Source organism: Aythya ferina (assembly GCF_964211825.1).
Source record: "Aythya ferina genome assembly, chromosome: 16".
Taxonomy (NCBI): domain Eukaryota; kingdom Metazoa; phylum Chordata; class Aves; order Anseriformes; family Anatidae; genus Aythya; species Aythya ferina.
The window spans coordinates 3,191,260-3,215,385 of NC_140315.1; the positions used below are offsets into that span (position 1 = coordinate 3,191,260).

At 47.4% G+C, this 24,126-nt stretch overlaps 1 protein-coding gene across 3 annotated transcripts; it reads right to left on the reverse strand.

Annotated features, from left to right (window-relative positions):
• Positions 1-298: 298 nt before the first annotated feature.
• Positions 299-23,590, reverse strand: SLCO4A1 (solute carrier organic anion transporter family member 4A1). 3 transcript variants are annotated; one of them, XM_084537873.1, is made up of 13 exons: positions 23,463-23,590; positions 15,281-15,368; positions 11,062-11,993; positions 9,861-9,951; positions 8,930-9,051; positions 8,547-8,658; positions 4,632-4,786; positions 3,751-3,946; positions 3,014-3,179; positions 2,214-2,380; positions 1,842-1,906; positions 1,147-1,295; positions 299-507 (listed from the first exon to the last, which is right to left on the reverse strand). In XM_084537873.1, the coding sequence occupies exons 3-13, from the start codon at positions 11,858-11,860 to the stop codon at positions 358-360; spliced, it is 2,172 nt and encodes a 723-aa protein (XP_084393999.1). In that variant the 5' UTR covers positions 11,861-11,993; positions 15,281-15,368; positions 23,463-23,590; the 3' UTR covers positions 299-357. The 3 variants fall into 3 exon arrangements, with proteins under 3 accessions (XP_084393999.1, XP_084394001.1, XP_084394000.1); XM_084537875.1 differs by lacking the exon at positions 15,281-15,368 and having other exon boundaries at positions 23,463-23,482; XM_084537874.1 differs by lacking the exon at positions 23,463-23,590 and having other exon boundaries at positions 15,187-15,343.
• Between the last annotated feature and the right edge of the window lie 536 nt (positions 23,591-24,126).

The following is a 24,126-nucleotide window of genomic DNA, read 5'->3' on the forward strand; positions in this document are numbered from 1 at the left end:
CAGATCCTCCGGTGGCTTAAACCCCACGCACTCCATTGGAGTTATTGGTGCCTATTTCCACTCATGGAGAACGTGGTCCTTGCGTGTCACAGACATGGAATAAAGCTACGGTAGCCCTTTCTTTAAATAAAATTAAATAACTGCATATGACATCAGCACACAACTTTGAATGTGCTTCTGCTGTTAAGAAAATAGCAAGCACACCAGTGATTGATTAAATTATTTCTCTTAAACTAAAAAAAAAAAAAAAAAGTGAGAACATTACTAATAATTAAATAATAATAAAAAACCTAGGGACTGTATAATGTCTTCTTTTTATATTTTGACACTGAGAAAGTCACTGGCATGCGTATAGCTTCATATATCCTCTGCAGCAGGAAGAGAAGGTTTGGTTTCCTGGAGGTCACTGTTGCCATTTTCAGATGTGTCCGAGCTGCCCTGAGCTGATTCTGCTGGCGGTGGTTTGTACAGCACACAGGCGACCATAAAGAAAGTTGTCCCAAGCACCTGCAGACACCAAGACACCCCATTACTCCCTGTTCTGCCCCAAAACAAGTGTCCAGTTGTCAGCAGGTGTAAACCAGCAAAGCAAGTGGGAACCAGCAGCGCTTTAGAGAGTGTGAAGGATTTTAGAAACCTCTTTTTCATGGTAACTGCTAAACACAGCTCTCTACATCAAGTGCCTGTCTGGGAGCAGTTAAAATGATGGTTTCCAGCTAATAAATAGGAAACGCACAGCTAAGGTCTCGTATTTTCTAGTGGTGATCAGGGAACGGTTATTTACAGCTGGCCTGCAATGACATTGCTCACTCTCACTAACACACTGTCGTCTTACATTTTATTCCATTTCAAGCAAAAATCACTTCAGTAACTGTTGGGAGAAGAGGGGATTTTTCTTATGGTGTAACAGAAGCTGTAAGCCTGGAAAGTAATGGGATTTTAAGAGAATGATGGTGCCTGGAGCACCATTACCTGGCAAGAAGCAAATGGAGCTTTTGCCCTCACTGAGAACATTTCATGTCTTAAGGTCTAATTTGGGTTTGGAGGAGGCAGATCGGCATAACACGAGTTTGTAAAACTGTCTCCCAGTGCAAACTGCTGCCTCCTAAAGAGCTGCTTGAGTGGAGAGCGAAACACCAGCCTCACCTTGTAGACCAGCCCAGTGATCAGGGTGTAGAGGCTCATGGCTGAGTTCTCGTAAACGTAGCAAGAGCCTTGCTCGCCGCACTGGTCCTGCCAGAGCAGGCAGGATTTATCGATCATCGACCCAAAGGCAATGGGGCCGGGGATGCTTCCTGCAGGAAGACAAAGCAGACCCGCAGTTAGGGCAGGACCTATGCACTCGCAAGATGCTTTGGGACTACACTTGCAGGAACGCATCAGGCACTGGGGTTACCTTGATTAAACAAAGCCACCCTGCAAAATCCAGAGCTGTGCCCAGAGCAACAAGGCACCCAAACCATGCTGAATTTAAAAAAACCTGAGAGTCCAGCGTGTTGTCTTTTGACTCTGGCCTGCTTACTGTACAAGCACCAAAAGACATACACAGGAGCTTCAATGCACCTGCCCCTTTTTTCTTATAATAAGTACCTGTTGCCAGGACATTGCTCCTCTGCCCCATCTGCACCATGTTACACAACCCTTCATTCATTTTTCAAACTCTATGCAAACAGAATTAGATTTTTTCTTGCAAACAAGGGAAAGCATCCTCCTTTCACCATCCCGCGTCCTGCCCCCTTCTCTTCCAACTCAACTTGTTTTGTTCTTAGGTAAAACACCGTGGTGCATGCTCTGCACAGCCAGCAGAGCATGAGGACACACAAAGTCACTTTGTACTATACCTAGTGTTCGTACGACGATCCACTGGATCCCGAGTGCAAACGACCTTTGCCTGTCAGGGACACACCTGGGGAAGAAGAAGGGGATGTTCAGCAGCGCTGCCAGGCTGCACAGCACCTCCCTGCATGCCAAGCTTTGTCCCAGTGCAACGTCCACCCTTGATGCTGCAAACTGGGACACACACACAGCCACGCCTGATGTCAGAGGAAAGAGCTGCCACTGATAAGATTTGCTCTCCCAGCTAGACAGCGAAGGGAATTAGTCCCTCTCTTTCCAGGCTGGTGGTTCCTGTTGCACTTTCCCTAGGGCTTGAGCCCTGGGATAAAAAGGAGATGGAGGTATTTGGGGCTTCTTGCAGAGGACCCTGTGCTTACCGCAGAGTCGCAGTCAGTGCAGGAATGCTGCTCAGGAAGGTGAAGAGGATCACTATGAACATGAAGAAGAGGAGCAGGGTCCTTTTCTCACAAGAGGAGGTGCATTTGCCTGCCTCTGCCTCACCAGGGAAAGTATTTTTCTCAAAACAGCTACACTCCTTATAGACCTGGGAAAGAAATGCTGGTGAGTTGTTTGTTAGGAAGAGCACTGAGAGTCGGAGCTGGGCTTTAAAAAGAAATAAATTCAAAGAGGGCAGAAAACAGCTGGTTTTGCTCCCCGAGCAGAGTGAAGCAGAAATCAAGCTGCATTCTTGACATACACATGTTTCAAAACAGATTATTAAATAAGAGAAACGAACTTTGCCAGGCATCCCTTGAGCACTGTATGCCATCATTACCCATTTGAGCCTTTGCCTGTGTCTATGAGCAGTATGCTGGAAGGTTGAGGAGGTGGATCATGTGCACTGAGGACCCAAAAGAAGCCTCATAAGCACTGGCACAAGAATCAGGTGCCCACTGAGTTCCTGAGCCTGCCTTGGTGATATCCTATGCATTTCAGTGCAGTCTGACCCAGAATGAGGCAAAATCAAAGTTGGGCACTTTGAGGGGAGCACTATGAGTGTGGCTTCAGTGTACCTTCTACCATCCTCCCAGGTGGTGCCTGAGAGCATCCTACACCTGCTGCAGGCTGTCACCGACTTGCAGCAAAGCCCAGACCTGCAGATGCTTTTTCAGAGCCAGCCAAACCACTTGATATAAGATGCCACTGTGTTGTTAATGCATGGTGCTTTGGGACGTACCTTCTTGCCATTCCTGAGTTTCTCAGACACTCTTTTGCACCCGGCGTGGCAAGGAGAATAATACGTAAGGTTATTGCTTCCGCAGACAGGGCTGTAGGTTTCCCGCAGGCAGCCACACGCGGCGTTGCACGGTGCTGTCAAGTTAACGTGGCCACCAGACAGAACACTAAAGGAAACACAGGAGTAGTCAGTGGGGAGCCCCTGAATGGTTTTCCAAAGGAAAAGTGGAAGAGTAAGAGAAGGAGAAGAGGGGATGGTAGGAGATGCACAGGATCCCCAGAGAGTACATGCCAGGCTTGGGAAAGGTCTCAGCTCAGCTCACCTACTTTTAACCATGAAACAGGAATTGTGCCTTGAGCTACAAAGGATGTTTAAATGACCAGCTCATGGGGACACTTCTCCATTTGGATAGGAGATCCCCACTTTTAGTCTAAATGAGTAACCCCCAATATTTGTACAGCCACTGGACAGAGGAGGAACCTGTGAAGGCAGCTGAAGAGTGGAGTGACACACACTTGGTGATGATCCCTTCCAGCAGGAGCCTTTTCCATAAACTCTATTAAACAAAAAAAATCGGGCATCTGCATTCTGGGGACATGGCTCTCACCTTCATCACCTCCCTGTAAGACTGACTGGACATTATCTTCCATCTCCAGCACTAACAGATGTCCAACATCAGCACCATGTATTTGCAGTTACCCTTATTGCAGTACAAGACATGGGATCATCGTTATTACCTTCCTGTGTATGTATGGGTTACTCCTGCCATCGGCACGTTAGGGCAACGAATGAAAAAAACGAAAATAGCCATCAGACTTGTCAATGTGCAAAGCAAACACAGTTTGATGATTCCTGAGCAGCGGAGTTTAAATTTATTCACAAGGAATCCTCCCAGGAATGTGCCTCCCCCTCCAGCCGGCACGACCAGATAACCTGAAAAAGGGAGAGAAAAAAAAAAAAAAGAAAAAGGTTAGAAACAACAGCAAGGAGTTTCTGTGTCTGAATACATGAAGTGCATGGTATCTGCATGAGAATAACCCTTTGGTTGCTGTGTTGCTTTTTGGTAGGAGTTCAGTGGACTCTGCTTCAATAGGTGGTCCTCCACAGCAGCCAGGTAACATGGCATGAACCTGGTTGGGCAATTTCTTCTCCCCAGAGATCTCAAAGCAGATTGTTTTAGGAGCATATCATGAGTATTAATGCCTGTTGGACCCCACAGAACTCAGATTAAACTTTTTAAGTCTGGGACATGAGAATTAAGTGAGGCTCTTCCCATTGACAAAGTGTCTGCAATTCAGACATTTCTTGTTCGAAGTTGTTATCATGTTTTCTGGTAATGCCCAAGAAGGAACAGACTACAGTTATTTTCCTTTCCTCTAGAGGGTAACAGATGGCTGCAGGAGCAACACATTTCTTACTGATGTATGTAGATGGAGTTCTGAAAACACATTCGGTACAGATGTGCTGATAGGAAACGATCCTGACTATCTAATAGCTGAGGATGATAACGTTTCTGTAAATGAACAGCAACGCAGGTTTGTCTCATTCTACATGAGCTACAGTCCTCTTGTATTTGTAGGAGAAAAGCAAAAAATGTTGCAAAACCAGGTTTCCTTACCAAAAAGGGTAGCAGCTTCAGAGGCACTTAAACTGAACTGAGACTCCAGGAACTTGGGTCCAAAGGTGGACATCCCAGCAATGAGCGTGGCTTCAGTTGCTCCCGCTAAGCAGAGGAAGATGAAGGTGGGGTTCTTCAGAAGCAGCAGTACTGATCTGGGAAGGATAAATATACTGGGATCGAGTCACTGTGGCACATTTCAATTTCAGGTGTGTTCAAGTATCTTCCATTCCTAAGTGGAAGGACTCTATTTGTCACCAAATCTCAGTCATTCCAAGGTTGTATTTGTTCCTGATGGCACTTAAAATGGGACTCTTGACTCAAACAGTCAAGAGCAAGGAACAAAGTTGTGTTATATACATGTACACATGCTCCTCACGTGCACCCATGTTCTCATGAGAATAACTACCACTTATAACCATGGATGTTTTGCAGCTTATGGGAAATACCAAGCAAGCCTTTCTGTATGGAGGAAGAACCTCCAATATACCTGATATCCCACTGGAAAACAGAAATTAATCTTTCTCCCGCAACCTAAGCATAGTTTTACATGTAGATTATCATGTAAATTAAGCAAATACATTTTATTTTTGACCCACTGGGATTTAGGAAAGAGCAATAGATATTCCTGAAAAAATGCCATGTGTCATTTATATGCAGAAAGATGATCCAGCAACAATTGCATCTCCGAGACACAGAAATGCCCTCAGGCACGAGGGATGGTCCCAATTATCTCCCACTATCTCGGATATTGGACTAAGAGGGCTGACACTGCTTTGCAGGGAGCATTTTGTAACAAGTTTGAAATTCTGCCACGTAGGTTCCCCTAGGTTTAGCCTGGACCTGTAGAAAATCACTATTTTGGGGCCTGGCATGTCCCGCAGTGACAGAAGCAACTGGGACACAGTGGGATGGCTCATTGAATTGAAAGGCACTGACAGTCAACAGCTACAGCTTGGGCAGAAATGTGAAAAAGAAGAAAAATCTAATGAATTACGATGAAATGTGAGAGTGTGAGGCTCAGCATCAGATACACCAGGAATTTAGAGTGATTTTAGCCATGTGAAGCAGACAACTTCATTATAGCAAAAGAACAAAGAGTTTGAAAGACAGAAATACCACAGATTCTTACACTTTGATTTCAGAGGGCTTTATAATAACCATTGTCTAGCTGTTGGGATTAGCTTAATTTACTAACCTATTTTCCAGGAACGGTCTTTTCAACTTGGAAGAATGAAGCCTAATCTCTTAGCTAGGAAACAGTCCTTGTGGGCCTTGTGACTAATGTTGAAATCTTACAATGCCTTCACCTCTCCCAGTTCAAGAGAAAAGAGAAGAGTTGTTCCTGGCACCAGCATTACTGTGTGTTTGTCAGACAAAGGCTGCAGGTAGGAAAATGCAGAGGAACAACTTTCAGCGCTAATAGTAAGGGCATGTGTCATTCCTTGTTTGCAGACTGAAGATGTAGTTGTGAGAAGCTAATGCGTATAAAACCTCAAGTCAACACAGATCTTTTCATTGCTGCCAGCAGGACTTTAATCACACCCAGAAACCACATAACTCTCCAGAAGTCTTGGCTGTCCTCGGTTCTTGCAGCCAAAGGGATTTCGGGGAGCTCAGCATTGCCAGGAGAGGAATCCTACCACATCTAAAAGCCTTATCCTACAAGCCTTTACTCACACAGGCACACGTGGGCACTTTTTCCTCTTGTAATAGTCCTACTGAGGAAGCTGGGAGCTTGTCTGAGGAACACTGGCATGCCCAGGACAAGAGGCTGCCAGGCTGTAACAGCGCAGTGCCACGTGCTAACGAGTCAATAGTGACAGATGGCTACTTGTGCAATCTTGCAGCCCGTGAATGGGGATTTTTTTCAGCATGCAAAAATGACACCTGCTGTAACCACCACCAAGGGAATGGAAGGCAGTATTCCCATCCTGGAGGAATGCAAAACATCCTCCCTTCACAACACACACAAGCTGTAGTAAAGCTGTGACACACACCACAGACCCACCCTGCCAAGTAATCCGAGAGGGACAAATGAAGTATTGACCATTGTATTTTTTTCCCGAAGATGTGGGCTTGGCAGATCAAATGTGCAGCTAGTAAGGAGCAAGCCTCCTGTCCTGTTTTTACACAGCTCTACGTGTCTTTTCTTTGAGCCTGCACTGACATCAGAGGATATTTCATGTGAGAAATCATATGGAAGCAGAGGAAGGAAAATGCTATTTTATCAGGCCTTTTCAACCCAAGAATTAATACAGAAATCTCTTCAGGGCAGAGGCTTAAGCTGTCTGGGCTGCATTCCTGTACACTCCTGCTTTTAGGTAGCACTGTGAAAACAGTAACTCAGTAAGCTCTCTTAGAAAAGAGCTGATAGCATGGAATAGTATTTTATTTATCAGCATTTCTGCTTATCTTTGGGGGACTCTTACTGCCCGTACTGTGAGGAAAAGTGTAGATCCCTCATGGAAACAAAAGCAACAGTGTTGTCCCTTGGCCTTGCTCTCCACACGTACCCGAGAGCTGCGCACAGATGCGGTCTCCTCTTTAATGCAAGTCTCTGGAACAGCCAGCCTTGAAGGCACTTCCCTTTAATAATCAAAATCAGGGAAGCCAGGAGTCTGCTGGGTTTTTGCTTTCAAAAGGGAAGAACTTTCTGATGTTTTAAAACAATGACAACCACACTAAAATCTGGACTGATCTGAATGGCCTGAGGTGAGCAGAGCTGCCTGCCTTCAGTACCCATTCCTCAGGAACGAGAGGCAAAGGAAGATGCTCCCAGAGCAGGACACCTCTACCTATTGCTTTCACTGAGACTGCTTTCACTGAGAAATAGGGGGAGTTTTGTTCAAGATAAGCAAGAGAAGCATAAAACACTGAACTTCATTCCTCTCTGCTGCACAGTTTGTGTTGGTTTTAGTCATAACCTCATTATCATTTAAATGCAGGTTTGAATTTAATTTCCGTGTGTAGAGTAAGTCGTGACCTCGGCAAATGGCACCCAGTCAAGAATGCCATTTAATAACAGAATTGAAATCTGTTCAATGTAATATTCTTCGCAAAGCTGCCTTAACCCCTGGTAAACCACTCATGACGTCCCCTATGTTTTCTAACTCATCCTTGCTCCGTGAGCTGACACTCCAGGGATGGACGGCAGCTGAGCACTCCTGCACCGAGCACCAAGGCAGGTGCAAGTGTGCTTGCCCACACAATGGGGCCAAGCAGCGGCCCCGGGATTACGTGCACTGCTGTACCACTGCCATGCAGGGGAGGTAAGAGTACGAACACAAAAACGGGGCTGGAAGATGCAAAAACACACACACACACACACACACACACAAAAAAAAAAAAAAAAAAGTAGGGGGGGAATGAAGGATAAAACAGAACAGGAACTGAAAACTACTGTGAAGGATATTGTGTTCCCTGAATTTGGAATGGAGCAATAGGAGTTTTTTGTTTTGTTTTGGTTTTGTTTCCTCTCTTTTCTCATTAAAAAAACAAAACAAGAGTCTAACATGAGACGACAACAGAGGAAAGGAAGGAAAGCGCAGAGCAGACATTGCACAATGCCCAGCTGGGACAGGTGAAGCCAGACATGAGCAGACAGGAAGAAATGAAATATGAAATAATGGAGAATGAAATGGCAGTGCTGGTACATCTCACAACACCTGAAGACTGGCACTGAGCCACTCGTGGTTAAATTCAGTGCATTGCACGTGCCCTCATGTGGTTCACACATGGCCATGACCTTCTGCAAACTGGAGACAGGACTGGACCCTCATCCCTGGTCTCCCAGATCATCCCCAGCACAGTTTCTACTTCACCCATTTGCCCAGTTTGAACCTGAGAGGAGCTAATCACCCCTATCCAAAGGATCTGTCTCCCTGAACATCCCTCCTGGGGCATTTTTCTCACCGAGGTAGATCTTTAACTGTTTTCCCAAAGTCTGGATCTGATGCTTTTTTGTGGCTCCCATCCTTCAGCTGATGAGCCTCCGACACCCTCATAACAATATAGCGCTGGGATCCTGCAAACAAGAGGGAAATAGAAACAAAGAGCACGTGAGATGCTACCAAAACAGGGAATTTGCAGGAGGCAAAAACAACACAACACTCTGCACCAGCCCCAGCTGCTTGGCTCCAAGAGAAGAGCAGGGAAATAAGCAGCTGGAGAACCAAGGGGTGCAAATAATATTTTAATTACAATTTTAACACTGGAAACTTGTTCCCCACCACTGCCCTGGTGTCCCCAGCTATAGGAGGATGCAAGCACAGCTCCAGCCTCGTGGTGCCACGTACCTGGGAGGCGCTGGGGGTAGCCCAGGATGGGGATGGAGATGAGGAGTGAGGCTGCTCCGGCCCCCAGGAAGCCGATCCACCATGCCCCCACCCACAGCGTGTTTTCTGGGGAGATGTCAGTCCTGTAAGACACAAACCCAAAACGACACAAGGGAGAGAGGCGGTGGTTTGAAACGGAGGGGGAAAGTCGGGCACTGCTCTCACTAAAGCTGGCAGGGTCTGGAGGACACTGGGGGGCATCAGTGAAGGAAACCACCTCTCCCACCATCCATCCTGCCACAGCACACACTGCCTCCTTACTTGAGAGCGCAGCACTTAATGAGCCGAGGAAACTACATCGTTTAATTCTCTTTTAATCTCTAGCTTGCATGTTCACCTCTTCCCATTTCATTTGTGCTTTGGGGGTGGCTGTGATTTTTACTCCATCCCAGAGCCACCCTTTCTGTGAGAAAGCTGGAGGAAATAACCCATTCCTTCCCAAGAAACCCGCTCCCCCCTTTTATCCCGTTCATCTGCCAAAAAGCCTGTAAGGTAACAGGGGATACAATAAATTAGAAACACTAAAAAGCGAGGAGGGACCAGGAGTTGTGGCTGGATAACTGTGAGGAAAAGCAGCAGTGCTGGCAGCGGTGCCTGATCAGGGAACTCATTCAAAAAATTCACCTGCTGCTCCTGGCCTCATTAGAGCAGGCAGTGCAGCATGAGGAAGGATTTAGGCTGACAGGTTTGTGAGCAATTTTCTTCCAGTGACAACATTAATGCAAGCAATCATTCCAGCCTCGGCCCCCCTGCAGAAACGTTACTGAACATGGCAGGCACGTTTCCACCCAGCCACCAGGTCGTTTTTCTGGATTTTTATTTATTTTTTTTAACCCCAAAGGAAACATACAGCATTAAGGAAAAGGAACAAGATTATTTTTTAACAACTTACTCTCTGTGTATTTCAGTATAAATATTTAGAAACATTCCTCCTACCAGATAACCCGCTGCAGGCCCAAGGATTGCAGCAGTGTAGAAAACAGCTGAAAGGGAAAACAAGCAGTGTTAGAGAACCTGCAGCACTTCTGTGGATGTGCTGCTGATGGGGAGCTCTAATGCCCATGACTTCAACTCCAGGTACACACAGACCACCACGGAGTGACATTTGGTATCTCCTGAGGTTCAAAAGGACACCGAGGTGGAAAATACCGTGCATGGCTGGCTCTATCTGTGAGAGACACAAAGCCAGAGAGCTGCAGCAAGTTTCATCTCCCTCTTGTGCCCCAGGGAAACTTCTGCATCCAACCAGGGAATGTTTATAACATGGGGTACACAAAAATGGTTCAGGGGACAAAACCTATCCACGTGGTTACTGGTTTGTTATTTACCAGGGCTGCATCTAACCCTGCTGCCACATCCTCACTGCTGTTGCAATGAGCAGAGGCGCTGCCTTGGCACTGACAATGCACAACCTCTATATGATGTGTTGCAGCACTGCCATTTATTGTGGTTTGCTGCCATGGAAAGTTCACTGGCTTATCAATCCCAGCCCTGTCCCTGCCTCCTCTCCCTGCAGCCTTCTGATATAACCATACAGGCGACCAAAGGCCAGGGCTGCAGGATGGGCCTTCCCCTGGTGGGGAAAGGTCAGTCCTGTCACCAGTTTCACCAAGTAGGCTGGAGCAGAGGGGAGAGCTGAGCCCCAACCTCTCGGTGAAGCTGTGCCGTACTTTGCACCAGCAGCATCTGAGCAAACATCCCTCCTGTGCTATGGCACTAATGGGGCACCGCCTCGCATCGACAGGGTATGGCCTCGTGGTCTTTGGCCGCACTAAGCTTAAAGTTGGTGCCATGCACACACCAGAGGGCTGTCCCCAGCTGACTCCCATGCTGGGGACAGAGACACCTCCTGGCCTGCAGGAGCGAAAATCCCCAGCTGCACTTGCAGGCCCTGCCTGCCAATAACTGCAAGGGGGGAAAAAAAAAATAATCAAAACCTCCCAAACAGCTGCTGCTGCTTCTCTCCGATTATCATCTTGTCTGTCATCAGGAACAAAAGGCTTGGAGGAACTCTCAGAAAAGCGCTCAGGGCTGCCTCATTGGTGCCAAGGCAGATGGGCTGGGTCCCCCTCCTACCCCCCGAGGCCACTCACCAATGTACACAGGGGAGTAGTTGGTCTTGACGTTCTCGTCTAAATAGGTGACGCCGAGCGTGTAGAGCGGCGTGGCTCCCATCCCGTGCAGGAACTGCCCCAGCATGAAGACGAACCTGTAGCTGGAGAGGCTGGAGGTGGCTGGGGCGCACGACTGGCTCTGGTTCGCCGCGCAGACACCCACATCGGCCGACGAGTGCACCTTGTACAGGCCTGTGGTGAAGTGGGGCAGGGCGAAGACCAAGGAGCCCAGGCCCATCACCATCACACCCCAGCCCAGCCACCGCGGCTTGTGGCCGTTCCCCCCGAAATAGCTGACGAAGGTGAGGCAGAGGCAGGCCGCGATGTCGTAGGAGCTGGCGATCAGCCCGCTCTGGTAGCTGCGGAGGTCGAAGCGGCGCTCAATGGAGGTGATGACTGTGTTGATGAAGCCGTTCACCGTCATGCCTTGCAGGAAGGAGGCCACGCAGAGGAAGAACAAGACGCCCTTGGAAGTGTTGAAGAGCTGCAAGCAGCCAGGCGTAAACCCCCCCCAGCCACATGCCAGCTCCTTTCCATCGGTCGAGACGTATTTAATCCCCTCGCCAAACCGGGTGCTGTCCCTGGCCTCGCAGAGGGGCTGGGCGCAGGACTCAGCAGGGCTGGGGGTGCCGCAGCACCCCGTGCCATTGCTCAGCGGCGTGCCCCCAGGAGTGTCGAAGGCCGCACTGTCCTCGCCCGAGGGAGACGGGCTGGGGAAGACGATCGCCTGAGGGAAGTGGAAGCCATTCTCTCCCGTCAAGCTAGGGGGCTTGGCCATGAACGGCACGGCACGGCCAGGTGCAGTCGTGGCAGGGGTGGCTTTGTGGGGTACCGAGGATGTGCCTACTTGGGGGCTGCGATTTTTGGCGCATACATCAGATGGTGAAGGTTTGAGCCAGGACCATTGCAACCTGCGAAAAAAAGAAGTTTTACACACACTTTTGAATATAACCATAGCAAAACCCATAATTATTTTTCTTTTTGTAGGATACTTATTCTTTCTGTACTGCATTTTGCTGTGCAGGGCAGCTGGATGCGTGCCCTCCACCACAGTGTGCTTGTACGTCAGGTACTGGGGCACCACTAATAGTACAGAAAAGAACATTACCTTCAAGAGTATTAAAAAAAAAAAACAAACACACACCACACAAAACAACCACACTAAAGGCAGTCTCCCTGCCTGTTGAAGCACCTTATCCTTTCCTAAGAGAAGAGCTGACCCTTCCCCTGCTAGGCACAGCCTCTTTTATTTCCCTTTCTCCTGCAGAGAACAGTGTGGAAAGCTTCACATTTCCCACTGTTAAAAGTCCTTTGCTCTCTTTCACTCCATGCTTATAACAGTTTATAACTATCCTGAGAAGTTTCCACAGTTAGACTGATTTTATTCCAGGTCCTCAGATCTGTTTACAACTATTAAGTAAAATCCTTTCTATAACTAATTGGACTACATGCCATTGCAGAGCAAGCTGCAGGGCCCAGGCTCTAACCTGATTATTGCTGCAGACTGCCTTCTTTCAAGCAGTTCCTGTGCTGAGCTGTCCTAGCATCTCAGCACCTCATCATGGAAGAAAAAAAAAATATGTATTTTTTTAATTGTTTTTATCATTTATAGTTCAGCCAATGCATTTAAGTTCTCCTTTGAATGCTGGTCTCAAATACACAACAAATGCTAGACAAGAACTACATTATTACAGGTTATTTTCAAAGCATCCCATTTTCCCAATTATTGTTTTTAATATTTGTTCAAGAGGCTCCTGTAAAAATACTCCTTTTCAGCTTGCAACCATAGCCCATCAATAGGGTTATGGGAGAAAATGGGAGGCTGTTTTCCCAATAAAATGAACCATGTTCTGATTGCTGTAACCTGGGAATATTTCAGCCTTTGGCAAATAAACCAATACTCATCTGTGCATTGCTGCAAATTTTATTGATATTTCCTTTGTAGATTATGGATTGCATGAGTGCTGATGTGCTTCCCTATACTGGTGGTTCCTGAAGGCACTGGAGCATGGGAATTGCAGAATTTGATGCTTAGAAGACCCTAGGGATTCTGCTTCCATCCCAGAAGGGGAGAGGACATAACCACATATGTAAGCGTATGACTTGAAAGACGCAGGTCAGTAGTGCTCCAACTGCACCGGTCCTTAAGATAAGTTTAGCAAATGAGAGACAGCCAGCAGCACATGCGACCTTTCATTTGCAAATAATTCTGTAATCTTAATGATCCTGTCTGGGGACCAGAGTGCGCAGAATATGGTGGGGGCCCGATTTTAGCAGGAATTTGCTGAAAACACAGAGGCAGTGTGCCAAGAAACACACTTGCAGCCACACCTGTGCCCAGTGTTCTGTGGGTGCTGTCAGCGCAGAAACCTCCACTGTTAACATGGGGAAATGCAAAAACTATTTTTACTCTATTTAAACCAAGAAGGGATTACTGGATAATGGATCAGGCTTTAAGGAGCAGAACTGGTTGTCTTACCCCAGTGTGAATCAACAGAGGCTCCCGCAAGGCCGCTGACTGACATCAGCTGCACGCTTCCCCACGTCACACACATTTGACTTAATGTTTGAATGCACTCATAAAGAAGGCTACTGAGCTGGGGACTGATTTTGCTAGCACTGATTTCAGTAGATAAAAAAATGCCCATCTCAGTTAGTTAAATTATTAGACTGAGCTGCCAAAGTGGCACACCTTCCCCCAGGGGAACTGCTCGTACTGCCTCTATCAGCACCGGGATGTCTCCATCAGTAGGTTTTTCATGAGTCAGGAAAAAGATTATCACTTTGCGTTACAGTTTTCCCATCCTTGAAGCAGCAGGAGCCTTGCCACTGGATCCAAGTGATTGCAGCATCCTCCCCCTCGACTTTTGTTACTCTTAATCCTGCTTAGTTACCAGTGAACATGGGGTTTTTCAAGAAAGCAACAAATCTTTCCCCAAGGCAGCAGATGTCTCCCCCCACTCCCAAAAGCCCCACACTGCCCCCAGGCCCACGTCCTGGCCCCCTCCTCCTGGAGCAGCACTGCCAGGCTGCACCCAGATGCTCTGGGCAGCAAGCCCGATTGCTACCTGCTGCTCTCCACCAAGCTGCTTGTTATCTCTCCAAGTGTTTCCAAACTGGAACTGACACATTCACTGGGAAGATTAGCTTCCACGTAAGCCATATGCCACTTTAGAGGACAAAAATATAATTTTTAGGAAAAAAAATAAAAAATAAAAATAAAACACAACAACAAATCAACCAGCTACGTGCACTTCCTAATCATTTTTTATTCATCTGAGCCATCCATCTATTGCTTCTCATTCATCTCTGTTTTTAATGACTCAGATGGTGAGGTCTTGCTTCCTTTGAACCAGGCCCAATGCTATTATTTCTATAGATTTATTCATTTCACTGCAAGAGTTTAACTCCTTTTTTTTTTTTGAAGATGCACAGCTTGTTCCAGACAGTCAACACTACCGAGTCAACACAGCAGAAGGAGCAAGGCAATGAAAATGTGATTTGTATTTCATGGTGAAAGTTGTAAATATCCCCACATCACCAATATTTACTATTAAATCAATAGCAAAACTTTCAACCTTTTATCAGGTGATGATTTAGAAAGTCACAGGACGGATAAAAAATATGTTGTGTCTCTGCTGAGACCTGTGATTAGATTAATGTTACTTATTAACTCCTAACTGATATGCAGAATAATCCCATTTCCCCAAGAATGCCCAATAGTAGTTAATTTTCCCTTTCACTCTATGATTTTTAACTTTCACAGCATATTGACGTGGCAAATAACATCTACTCATAATATCTGCTTCCCATAGCCAAGCACAGTTTATGGGCAGACTTAATCACTTCTTCATTCCTATGGCATGTATGGAGATACTTGCTAAGGTAATGGGAATGGGGGAAAAAATGAAATATAACGTGAACTGGAGGGGAGCAGCCCCATACAATGCTCAGAGTTATTCTCTCTGATATCTGCAAGAGAGCCTGACCTTGCTGTATGGACAGCCTGGTTTGGGAGTGCCCCGATCACAAAGGATCCCAGGCTCAGCTGTTAGTCCAGCCAGGGACAAAGTCATCTACTCAGTTTCTCTTAGTAACACCTACTGGATTTTTCTCGGGCAGTTTTGCTTGGAGGATTATCAGTATTACTTCTGCTGCAGCTGATGAACACCGCATGGATCAAGCATAATCCACTCACTGGTTTACGAGGGGAAAGCCTCCCAGAAGTGTGACAAATCCACGCTGAGGTCCTGTGAATGGGGCTCGTCCTCCAAGTGCTGCTTGAGCTGGAAGGGAGAGAACGGACAGCGTGTGGTGACTGGGCTGTTCTTTGGGGATACAACACCAATTTTTTTTCCTAGCAGCCAGGCTTTTACGAAGCTCCGCAAGGATGTGAAAACTGCCTTCTTTTCACATGTTGCAACGTGTCCCTTTGGTTCAGCAATATGGGGGAGACTGCTATTGCCAGGAGCAGCCCCTTTGTAAGCAATGACTATAGGAACAGCACCTTCCTGCACACACACAAGTGTTTCAGGAAGGAGAAATGCACCTAAAGAGCACCCAGTACTAAATATCTGAATAAATAAATATCTAAACAAATATCTAAAGCTGTGCTTGCCACCAGTGACAGTGCTGCGGCTGCACCAGAGGTGTGCTTTCAGTCCCTCTGGGGTCTGAGGCATGGAACACAGCAGCAGAAGCTGGCTTTATATTATCACATGAGCAAGGACACATTTATAATTAAATAACTCCTAAATAGTAAAGCTTAGCACTCCCCAAATCCTTTCTTTGCCAAGCACTCTTCCACTCACTGGCAAATTAGTGGAATAATACGCAAGAAATCAGGAAGGTGGCTTTGATAATTTTCAATTAGCTGCCTGAAAATGCTTTGAAGATAAATCTAGCCAGATTTTCTCAGCTTACTTATTTGTTCCAGCTTATCTGTGCAAATGCAATTGGCTGCAGCTGCCTTCGACCATCTTTAAAAACTCGCAATGCCAATACACAAAGCAGATTTAACCAGGCAACTATATTCTGCTTCAGCCAAGATTAGCCAGACAAAAGGCTGTTTTATGCTGTAAATCCTAACTCCCTCTCTCTCACATCACTCTTGCTTTAATGTCTTTTTTCCTTCCTGTAAGCTTGATCAATGACTAGAAGGTTTCCATGCTAGTACCATACGGTTTTCACCTGCTCATGGAGCCAGGTGTTCCTGCAGCTCTCACAACACAGATACGACACTGACATTTTCCTTACACATAGCACAGCATTATTTTCCTGAATTTGTCTTCTCACTACCCATTTAAAGAAGTCCAACATTCAGGGTAATGTTTCTGCATGAAGCATTAGTCAGCTTTTCCCAATGGTTACCAGTTAGTCCCTATACACATCCCTTTGCTTCCATGCAAAAGATGCACATTCAGGCAAATCCTGTATGATGTGAGAGACAACCAAAAAGAGCATAAGCCAAATGATGAACATCAAACATGATTTGCTGCTTCTAAAGATAAGACCAATAAAAATGAAAAAAAAAAAAAAAAGAGGGCAAAAAAACCCAAACCAAACAAACCAAAAGCACAAGAGGATGTTGCTTTTTTACAATCACTATGCAAAGATGCTGAGCATTGGCTAAATATAACAGCATAATGCCAACATCTACCATAGTTTTCTAGAACTTTTTTTTTTTCATCTTCCTGGTTAGATCACGATGAAGATAAAAATGAAAAGCAGGCACCCCGACAACGTTCACCATCCTCACATGGGGATGTGTCTGAGCACATGGGCACGAGTCTGTGAGATGGGCTGAGAGAGGGGTGGAAACTGTGTCAAGTGGGAGCATGAGAGACAGTAAATGCAGGACGAAGGCAGCTGGGAGAAGAGTATTTCCCACACAAGCCCACTTTTTTCCGGATCAGCAAGTAACAGCTTCCCCAAACATTCCCCAGAGCACAAGCTCACTGGTGCACACCGCTTAACCTGGATCTTGTTTAACATCCAGCGATGCTCTCTAATCCTCCTAGGTATTAGTCTTGAGATTCCTGCCAAGCAGAGGAACAGCACAACTGCCCAGACAGCACTTAAATGAACTTGCTGTTTGCAGTGGGCCATTTCGCATGCTACCCTACAACTCCAGCTGCTCATTTTTTTGGTTATCCTCAGATCAGCACCTAGGAAGCCAGTATGGCATGCAAAATACACAGTTAAATAACCCTGGTTCCTATGTCTCAGATGACTCCCTGGGAAGTCGTTCTGCATAAAGAGTGGGATTTCTCTCTCTTAATTACTTGTTAAAAGTTAGGTATCTAATTGGAGTTAGACATTCCTATTGTCTCTGCTGCCCACTGCACAGAGATCATCACGTCCAGGTTGTTTACGGCTCTCAGGCCATGTCTCCACCGTCACTATTTTGTGTGTTACTAAATCACCCATTAGAGCAGATCTGGAGCAGGAATGGGCACATAATCATATTTCTGTTGGATTAGCCAAGCACATTATACTGAGTATACTCTGGTCTCATGTCAGCTACAACAACAGAAACAATATTTGATCTAGCACAAAGCCAGATGGTGCAAAATTAACCCTTCAACACAAATCTGACATGGCACAGGGGAGCTTGGACCAGGGTTGTATAGCTGTAGGGCTTCTGACTCGGTGTTTGCTGTCTCCAAGTCTCCTGACACCATGCACTCTATCTGCCCTCCAACAATGAACTAAACAAAAACGTCATGTTTCATCCCCTTAAAATAAACACCAAGTCAGAGTGGGTTAATTTCTGTTTGATCATGCAACACCCCAGATCCTGACACACTGTGGTTTGGGGATTTCTTTGAAGAAGGCATATTCCTATTGTGCAATTGAGAGGAAATGATGACCCGTTTGAAGGGAATGACTTCTCTTCCGTCTCTGACTGAAAATCTCAAACCAAAACCCCAACTACAAATACAGCAGTGATGAGATGAAGGATAAGAACCCAGACCCAAAGGGAACAGGTCAGAGCATGAGGGCAGCATGCTGGCAGTGTGATGATGCTGATCACTGCCACCAAGGACAGGCAGAAGCTACATGGTGAATAGCATGGCCTGGGGATTTTAGGAGGCTCTGAGAATCTGAAATTATCACTTCCTTAGAAAGCTCCAGCACGTTTCAACAGTGAATCCTCACAAATGTCTCTGCTGCGAGCTCCTATAGTGGCTACAGCAAATGGCTTAATGTGGAAGGCACTGACAGTCTCAGGGATGTGTTATCCTCAGTGGCCTGCCGCTTCCATGTGACTGGTGAATAAATAAAAACCTCTGCTGGTCAGAGGTAAGATTCCATCAAGAGATGCTGGTGGAAAAATGCTCGGAGCAATGCAATTCTGTATTAAGTGGCCTCTAGAAGAAATCCAGCTCCATATGAAACAGCAATCCCATACCAGCACAGATCAATGCACACACTGATGTAGACGCAGAGGAAGGTGCACAGACAGGTGCACGTGTGCTCTGCCACCACAAACACAGCCGGGTTTGTGAACTGCACCCCTTGCAGGATGGCATTTCTTTCATCTCACAGTGCCCGAGCGGGTCAGTAATTCATTCCTACTGCCAGGGAACAAATTGCTGCCAAATGGTATTTCTTCCTGAGATAAAGGAATAAACAGGCATATAATGTTCCCTTTGTCAACCCAAAACATCTGCTGGAAGTCAGAGGGGTTTGCTGTCTGTGCACACTGTGGGCACAGCTTCTACTTTGCACGCTCCGTTCTCTCGTGTATGAGAACTCGCAGCCTTACACAGCAGCTGCTGGAGGACAGATTTACTTGGAAATCTGAAAACTGCCTTCAAGGATCCCTGCCTCCGTGCAGCAGCACGGTGTGGTTTTCATTCCTGACTTGAAAACTCTTTTGTTTGCCTTGCTAAGGACCTGCCTGCATCCTACAGCCCCTGCAAAGGACCTTTGAGGAATGAACACAAGAGAAATAAATAAACTTGTTTTCTGTTACCAGCTTGAGTGAGGGTAACTGAGAATGAATTTTTGATCGGTATTCCCTAAGAACTATGGGTCTGAAGTTATTTTAACACATTTGGGACAGATAATCAGTGTACCACAGGTTGCTTACCTACTTGTCGCTCTTTTTAATTCAATTTCTTCAGCATCTTAAAATCCTCCTTTCAAGCTTTTCTGCCAAATAAGCGGCAAATGCCCAGCACTAAAGGGATCACAGGCTGATCAGGGCTATGGGGTGGCTGCAGAAAAGGCCGATTCTGCCTTAAGCAAAACCCACATCTGACTTGAAGGGTCTAAATCCTCCTCGAGATTGAACCCACTCCAGCCATACAAAGAAAACCATAAAGCTGCTTTGAAAGCACCTCGAGGCAATCCCTTTTGGGGGGAATTCTTATGCTAACATAAAGCTCCAGGGCATTTGCCCTGTCGCAGATTATGCAGAAGGGGTGCAGGAGCAGATCGGTCATGCAGGGATGGTGCTGAGCCCTAGCATCCAGCCACGGTGAGGCAGAGCAGGATGGACCAACAGCTTGCCTTATGATTTGTATGGGGCTTGGGAAGTTAAAAAAAAAAAAAAATTGCATTTTCCAATCTGTTTTATTTGGACTATGTTAAGCCAAAAAGATTGATGCAGTTTTCCAAGAAGAAGATATGAGGGAACAGAAAATCCAGCAGAGCCCATGCTCTTTTGGTGATGTTTTGAGGAAATTTTTATTTTTGTGTCACAGGCTAGGATCATTTACTAAAGATCCATAATCTAGATGTACTTTTGTTTTTAATCTCTCAATGCCATCAAGAAAATTAACTTCTATCTCATTGTCATAGTATATTTAAAGCACTCAAGTTCACAAATAAGAAACTATATAAAAATGCGAAAGAGTACTTGGATTTTTTTTTCAGACATAATATTGAAAAATCAAGTATTTCAGATGAAAAAAAAAATGTTTGGCCTTGCTTTCTCAACATGAAAATGAGTCCCTAACTCCTTCACACCACTGGACAATAGTTAAACAGGGCTTGCCAGTGTTTTATTTTCTTTCTTGGAAGATCCAAGCCAAGCTCTGGGAATTCAAATGACTGAAGACTATGGACACCATGCAGCAATATATTTTATGCATTAAAAATCAGAATTAAATTTAGTTTGAGCGTAACTACATGTACAGCAGTGGCACAGCAGAAGAGGAGAAATTGGCCTAATGTCTCTGTTACACCAGGAATCCAAAAGCTGCCCTAAGGCTCACCACATTGCTGAACACTGAACAGGGGAACAAGAATAACACAGAGCGTTTCCCTCCACTGACAAACTCCCATTGCTCATAAATTCATTTACAGTCTGGAATTTGAATGACTTTATTTTTGATACCAGTAATGCAGCAACTGCCCAGATCCCGCATTATTTCTGCCTGAAGAGAGCTTTAAGGTTAGAATAACATCATTCTGTTAAAATTAAACACTGCACTCCCTCATTTCATGCTCTCTGCTGTACTAATGAGAGGTCTGACGCAAAAGCTGCCAAAGTTAGTGGTCCTCTCTGAGCTCTCATCTACAATCACTCGTCACTACTACTGAAGTGGGGCGGACAGTTTTATCTGGGATTCATAAACCAGATGAAGTCCTTCACCTCTCTCTGAGCATTTTTCACAGAAAGCATTTGCAGAATCTCTTTGTTCTTAACTGACCTGGTTCAGCATCACTATTCACACGCTGGGAGGTCACTCGAGGCCAAGACGGTACAAACCTATGTATATCATGGGGAGGTCTAGCAATAAAGCAGATTTGAAAAGGGAAAGGAGAGTAGCAGCTCTCAGGGGCAGCTGGGGGAGCTGCTGAAGCTTCCCTGCTGGGCACGGGGCAGGCAAAGCCTCAGACCCTGCATCCCAGTGCAGCCAGAGCTGTTCCTGCTCCTCTGCACAAAGATCAGCCCCTCGCTGGGCCCAGATAATGTGGTTTTTAAGAGTATTAGAAAAGTAGAATGCATTTCAGAGCAGGCACTGAAAGCCAAATCTGGACACCAAAGCACCTGAGGGCAGCCCACATCCAAACCACGCTGGGGAACGGCTCTTGCACGCCCCTTTAACGCCAGCCACCTCGTGTTATTGAGTGTGAAATCCAAGGGGGGAACCTTGCCCCTGAAACCGTGCTCAACATCTCCCCAGCCCATCAGGCCAGTGCCTTAGCTCTGCTAAGTGCTTGTGGAAATCTAGCAAAGCATTTCCACCACTCACCATCACACTAATGGGATTCTGCAAGGCGAGGAAGACCAGAAACCCAAATGGCAAAGCAAAGCATATAACTCCTCACCTAAGGGTTGTGACCAAGTCCTTAGGAAAGGCAGGTTGCTGGGCTAGGTACGCTTAATTAAAATAAACAGAAGCAGAAGTGCTCAGGGTGGAATGAGCAGAACGGTCAGTGCGAAGCAGAGCCACAGTTCACTTCTGTGCTACTGCAGGGTGAAAAACCCAAAGCAGAGAGCGGGACCCCAGCAGGCTGGGAAGGCACACACAAAAAGATTAGGGCTGCCTTCAGGAGTTTGCATCAGGCACAAAGCAGCTGGATGCTGATCTCCCTAAGCCGGTGGATATTCCTTTTGTTAGCTGCTGATCTTGTCTTCCCTCTTGCCTGTAAATCTCTAAGTTCTGCAAATATTTCTAGTAAGCCCTTGCGCAGGTAGTTCCTGCTTTCTGAAGCCCAGAAACTGCCAACATTGGCAGCCACGGGGATCCCAGGGGTGGATCCACGCACGGGGCAGTGCAGGGCAGGATGCGTGCAGCGTGTAGCAGCTACTCCGCGGTGCCACGGGGCTCCCAGTGAACCTGGCACACCCATGCCTACCCAAGAACACCCTTACACACCCGTGCACACCCAAGCACACCCTTACACACCCGTGCACAACCATTCACACCCACCACTGGTTCCGGCTGAGCTGCAGAGGGCAGGTGGCTGCGGTTGGCCCCTCTGCAGAGGGCTGCTAACAGCAGCCTCATATCATTTTCGGTAGCCCGCAGGCTGGACCTCTTTGCATATAAATAGCTTCACTTTTTTTTTTTTTTTCTTCTCTTTCATTATTTTTTTTTCCTTTTCATTATTTGACTCACCCTCTCTCTACCCGCCGTTTCATGCTTTCTCACATTTACATCAGCTCAAGGCATGCGTCTCTAAAGATCTCTCCTTTGTGTTTGCTCCCCCTCGGATGCTGGTTTAATGTGTGATTTTACAACCAAGTGATGCTATAAAAAGTAGAAGCCCAGAAAAAGGAAGAAATAAAAAAAAAGGAGGAGGGAGGAGAGAGGAGGAAAGAAAAAAAGAAAAAAAAAAGGGAGGTGCCAGACTGGGATAACTTCACATTTGTGGTGTGTTGCTTGATACAATCGAGCAGCCTATAAAACGGTAATAAAATGACACACAGCAAGCTCATATGATTAATGTCCACGAGAGCACTTTGAGCTCGCAGAACAGAAAGCATGTTTTTTAGGCAACAATGCTTTTGATTCCTATCACCTCAGCAAATAGGTTAGTGAAAATAATATAGGTCAGACAATGAAAATGCTCTGAATTTGGCTCAGCACGCTGCCTGTGCCTTCCTTCCCTAACTTCAGTTACTGTTCTCTTGCAACGAGGCTCGCAGTGTTATTCACATCCCTTTTGCTTGCTGCAGGCATCATTTTGCCGTGCCGCCTCGCTAGCTTTTCTTACTTTCTGCCCCTTCTCTGCCCCTTTTTAATTTCCCATCGAGATTTGCTAAATGGAAAAAAAAAAAAAAAAAAAAAGCCATGCTTCAGCTGTGACGAATGCAGCTATACAGGGCGGTAAAAAATATCGTTCTCGGAGCATCACCCGAGGTCTAATGGAAAATCTCCACGCGCTTGGCCACTCCGGGTTTTTTTTTCCCCTCTTGAAGCAAGACACGCGTGTCCCTACATGGATGAGCACCGAGATTGTGGACCCCCCTTAAAATCCCTGCACTCCCTGGCTGCAGCACAGCCCCCCCCCGGCCGCCCCCAGCCCCATTTCGGGGCTGTCCCGGCTCTGCGGCTCCCCCCGCGCCCATCCCCGCAGCTCGTGGGCAGCGGGGGCTCAGCGGGGACCCCGCCGCCCTTTTCCCTGACCCCACCGGAGCCTCTCCGCCGGGCTCCCGGTGCTCGCCCGGCATCACGGAGCTGCCACCGGCGTGCAGAGCCCACCCCGAGCCCCGGCATCCCTCCCGCATCCCTCCAGCATCCTCCCGGTCCCCTCCAGGTCCCCATCCCAGTCCCACCCCGGTCCCTGTTCCTATCCCGGTCCCCTCCAGGTCCCCATCCCGGTCCCATCCCGGTCCCCCCCCGGTCCCTGTCCCCATCCCGGTCCCCTCCCGGTCCCCATCCCGGTCCCGTCGCGGTCCCCCCCCGGTCCCGTACCTGCCGCCGGCCGCCGCCGCCGCCCTCTCGCCGCCGCCCCCCCCGCGCACCCCGGCCCCCGCCGCGGGGGCGGGCACTGAGCCCTGACGGACGGGGCTTTCCTCCAATCGGCGGCGGAATCCGGAGGAGGCCGGGCCAATGGCGAGGGGGGAGAGGGGAGGCCAAAGCGAAAGTGGGGGGAGAGGGTCGGGGGGGGAGGGAGTTGGAGGGAGGGAGGGAGGGAGGGAGGGAGGGAGGGAGGGAGGGATGGATGGATGGATGGATGGATGGATGGATGAAGGGAGGGGGGAGAAGGGGAGAGGGAGGGGGCCAGGAGGGGAGAGGGGCGAGGGGAGGATGTGAGAAAAGGATGGAGAAGGGGTAGGGAGAGAGCAGGTGCAGGAGCAGGTGCAGGGCAGGATGCCCGTTGCCCTCCCCCTGGCCCTGTGCAGCCCTCCCAGGGGGATCCCAGCCTTCCCATCCCCGAGGAGGCAGTGTGGGGTAGGGCTGGGGGAGACCCCGCAGGGGAAAACCCCCTGCGAGGGGCCGCAGCTGTGGTGGGAGAGAGAGGCAGGAATATAACCGTGGCTTCCTGCTCTTGCAACCAGCCGAGCCCACGTAAAAGGAGGAAAAAGCGTCTGCGAACAGATGCGTGGGTATATTGTACCAGGGGCACAAACACAGC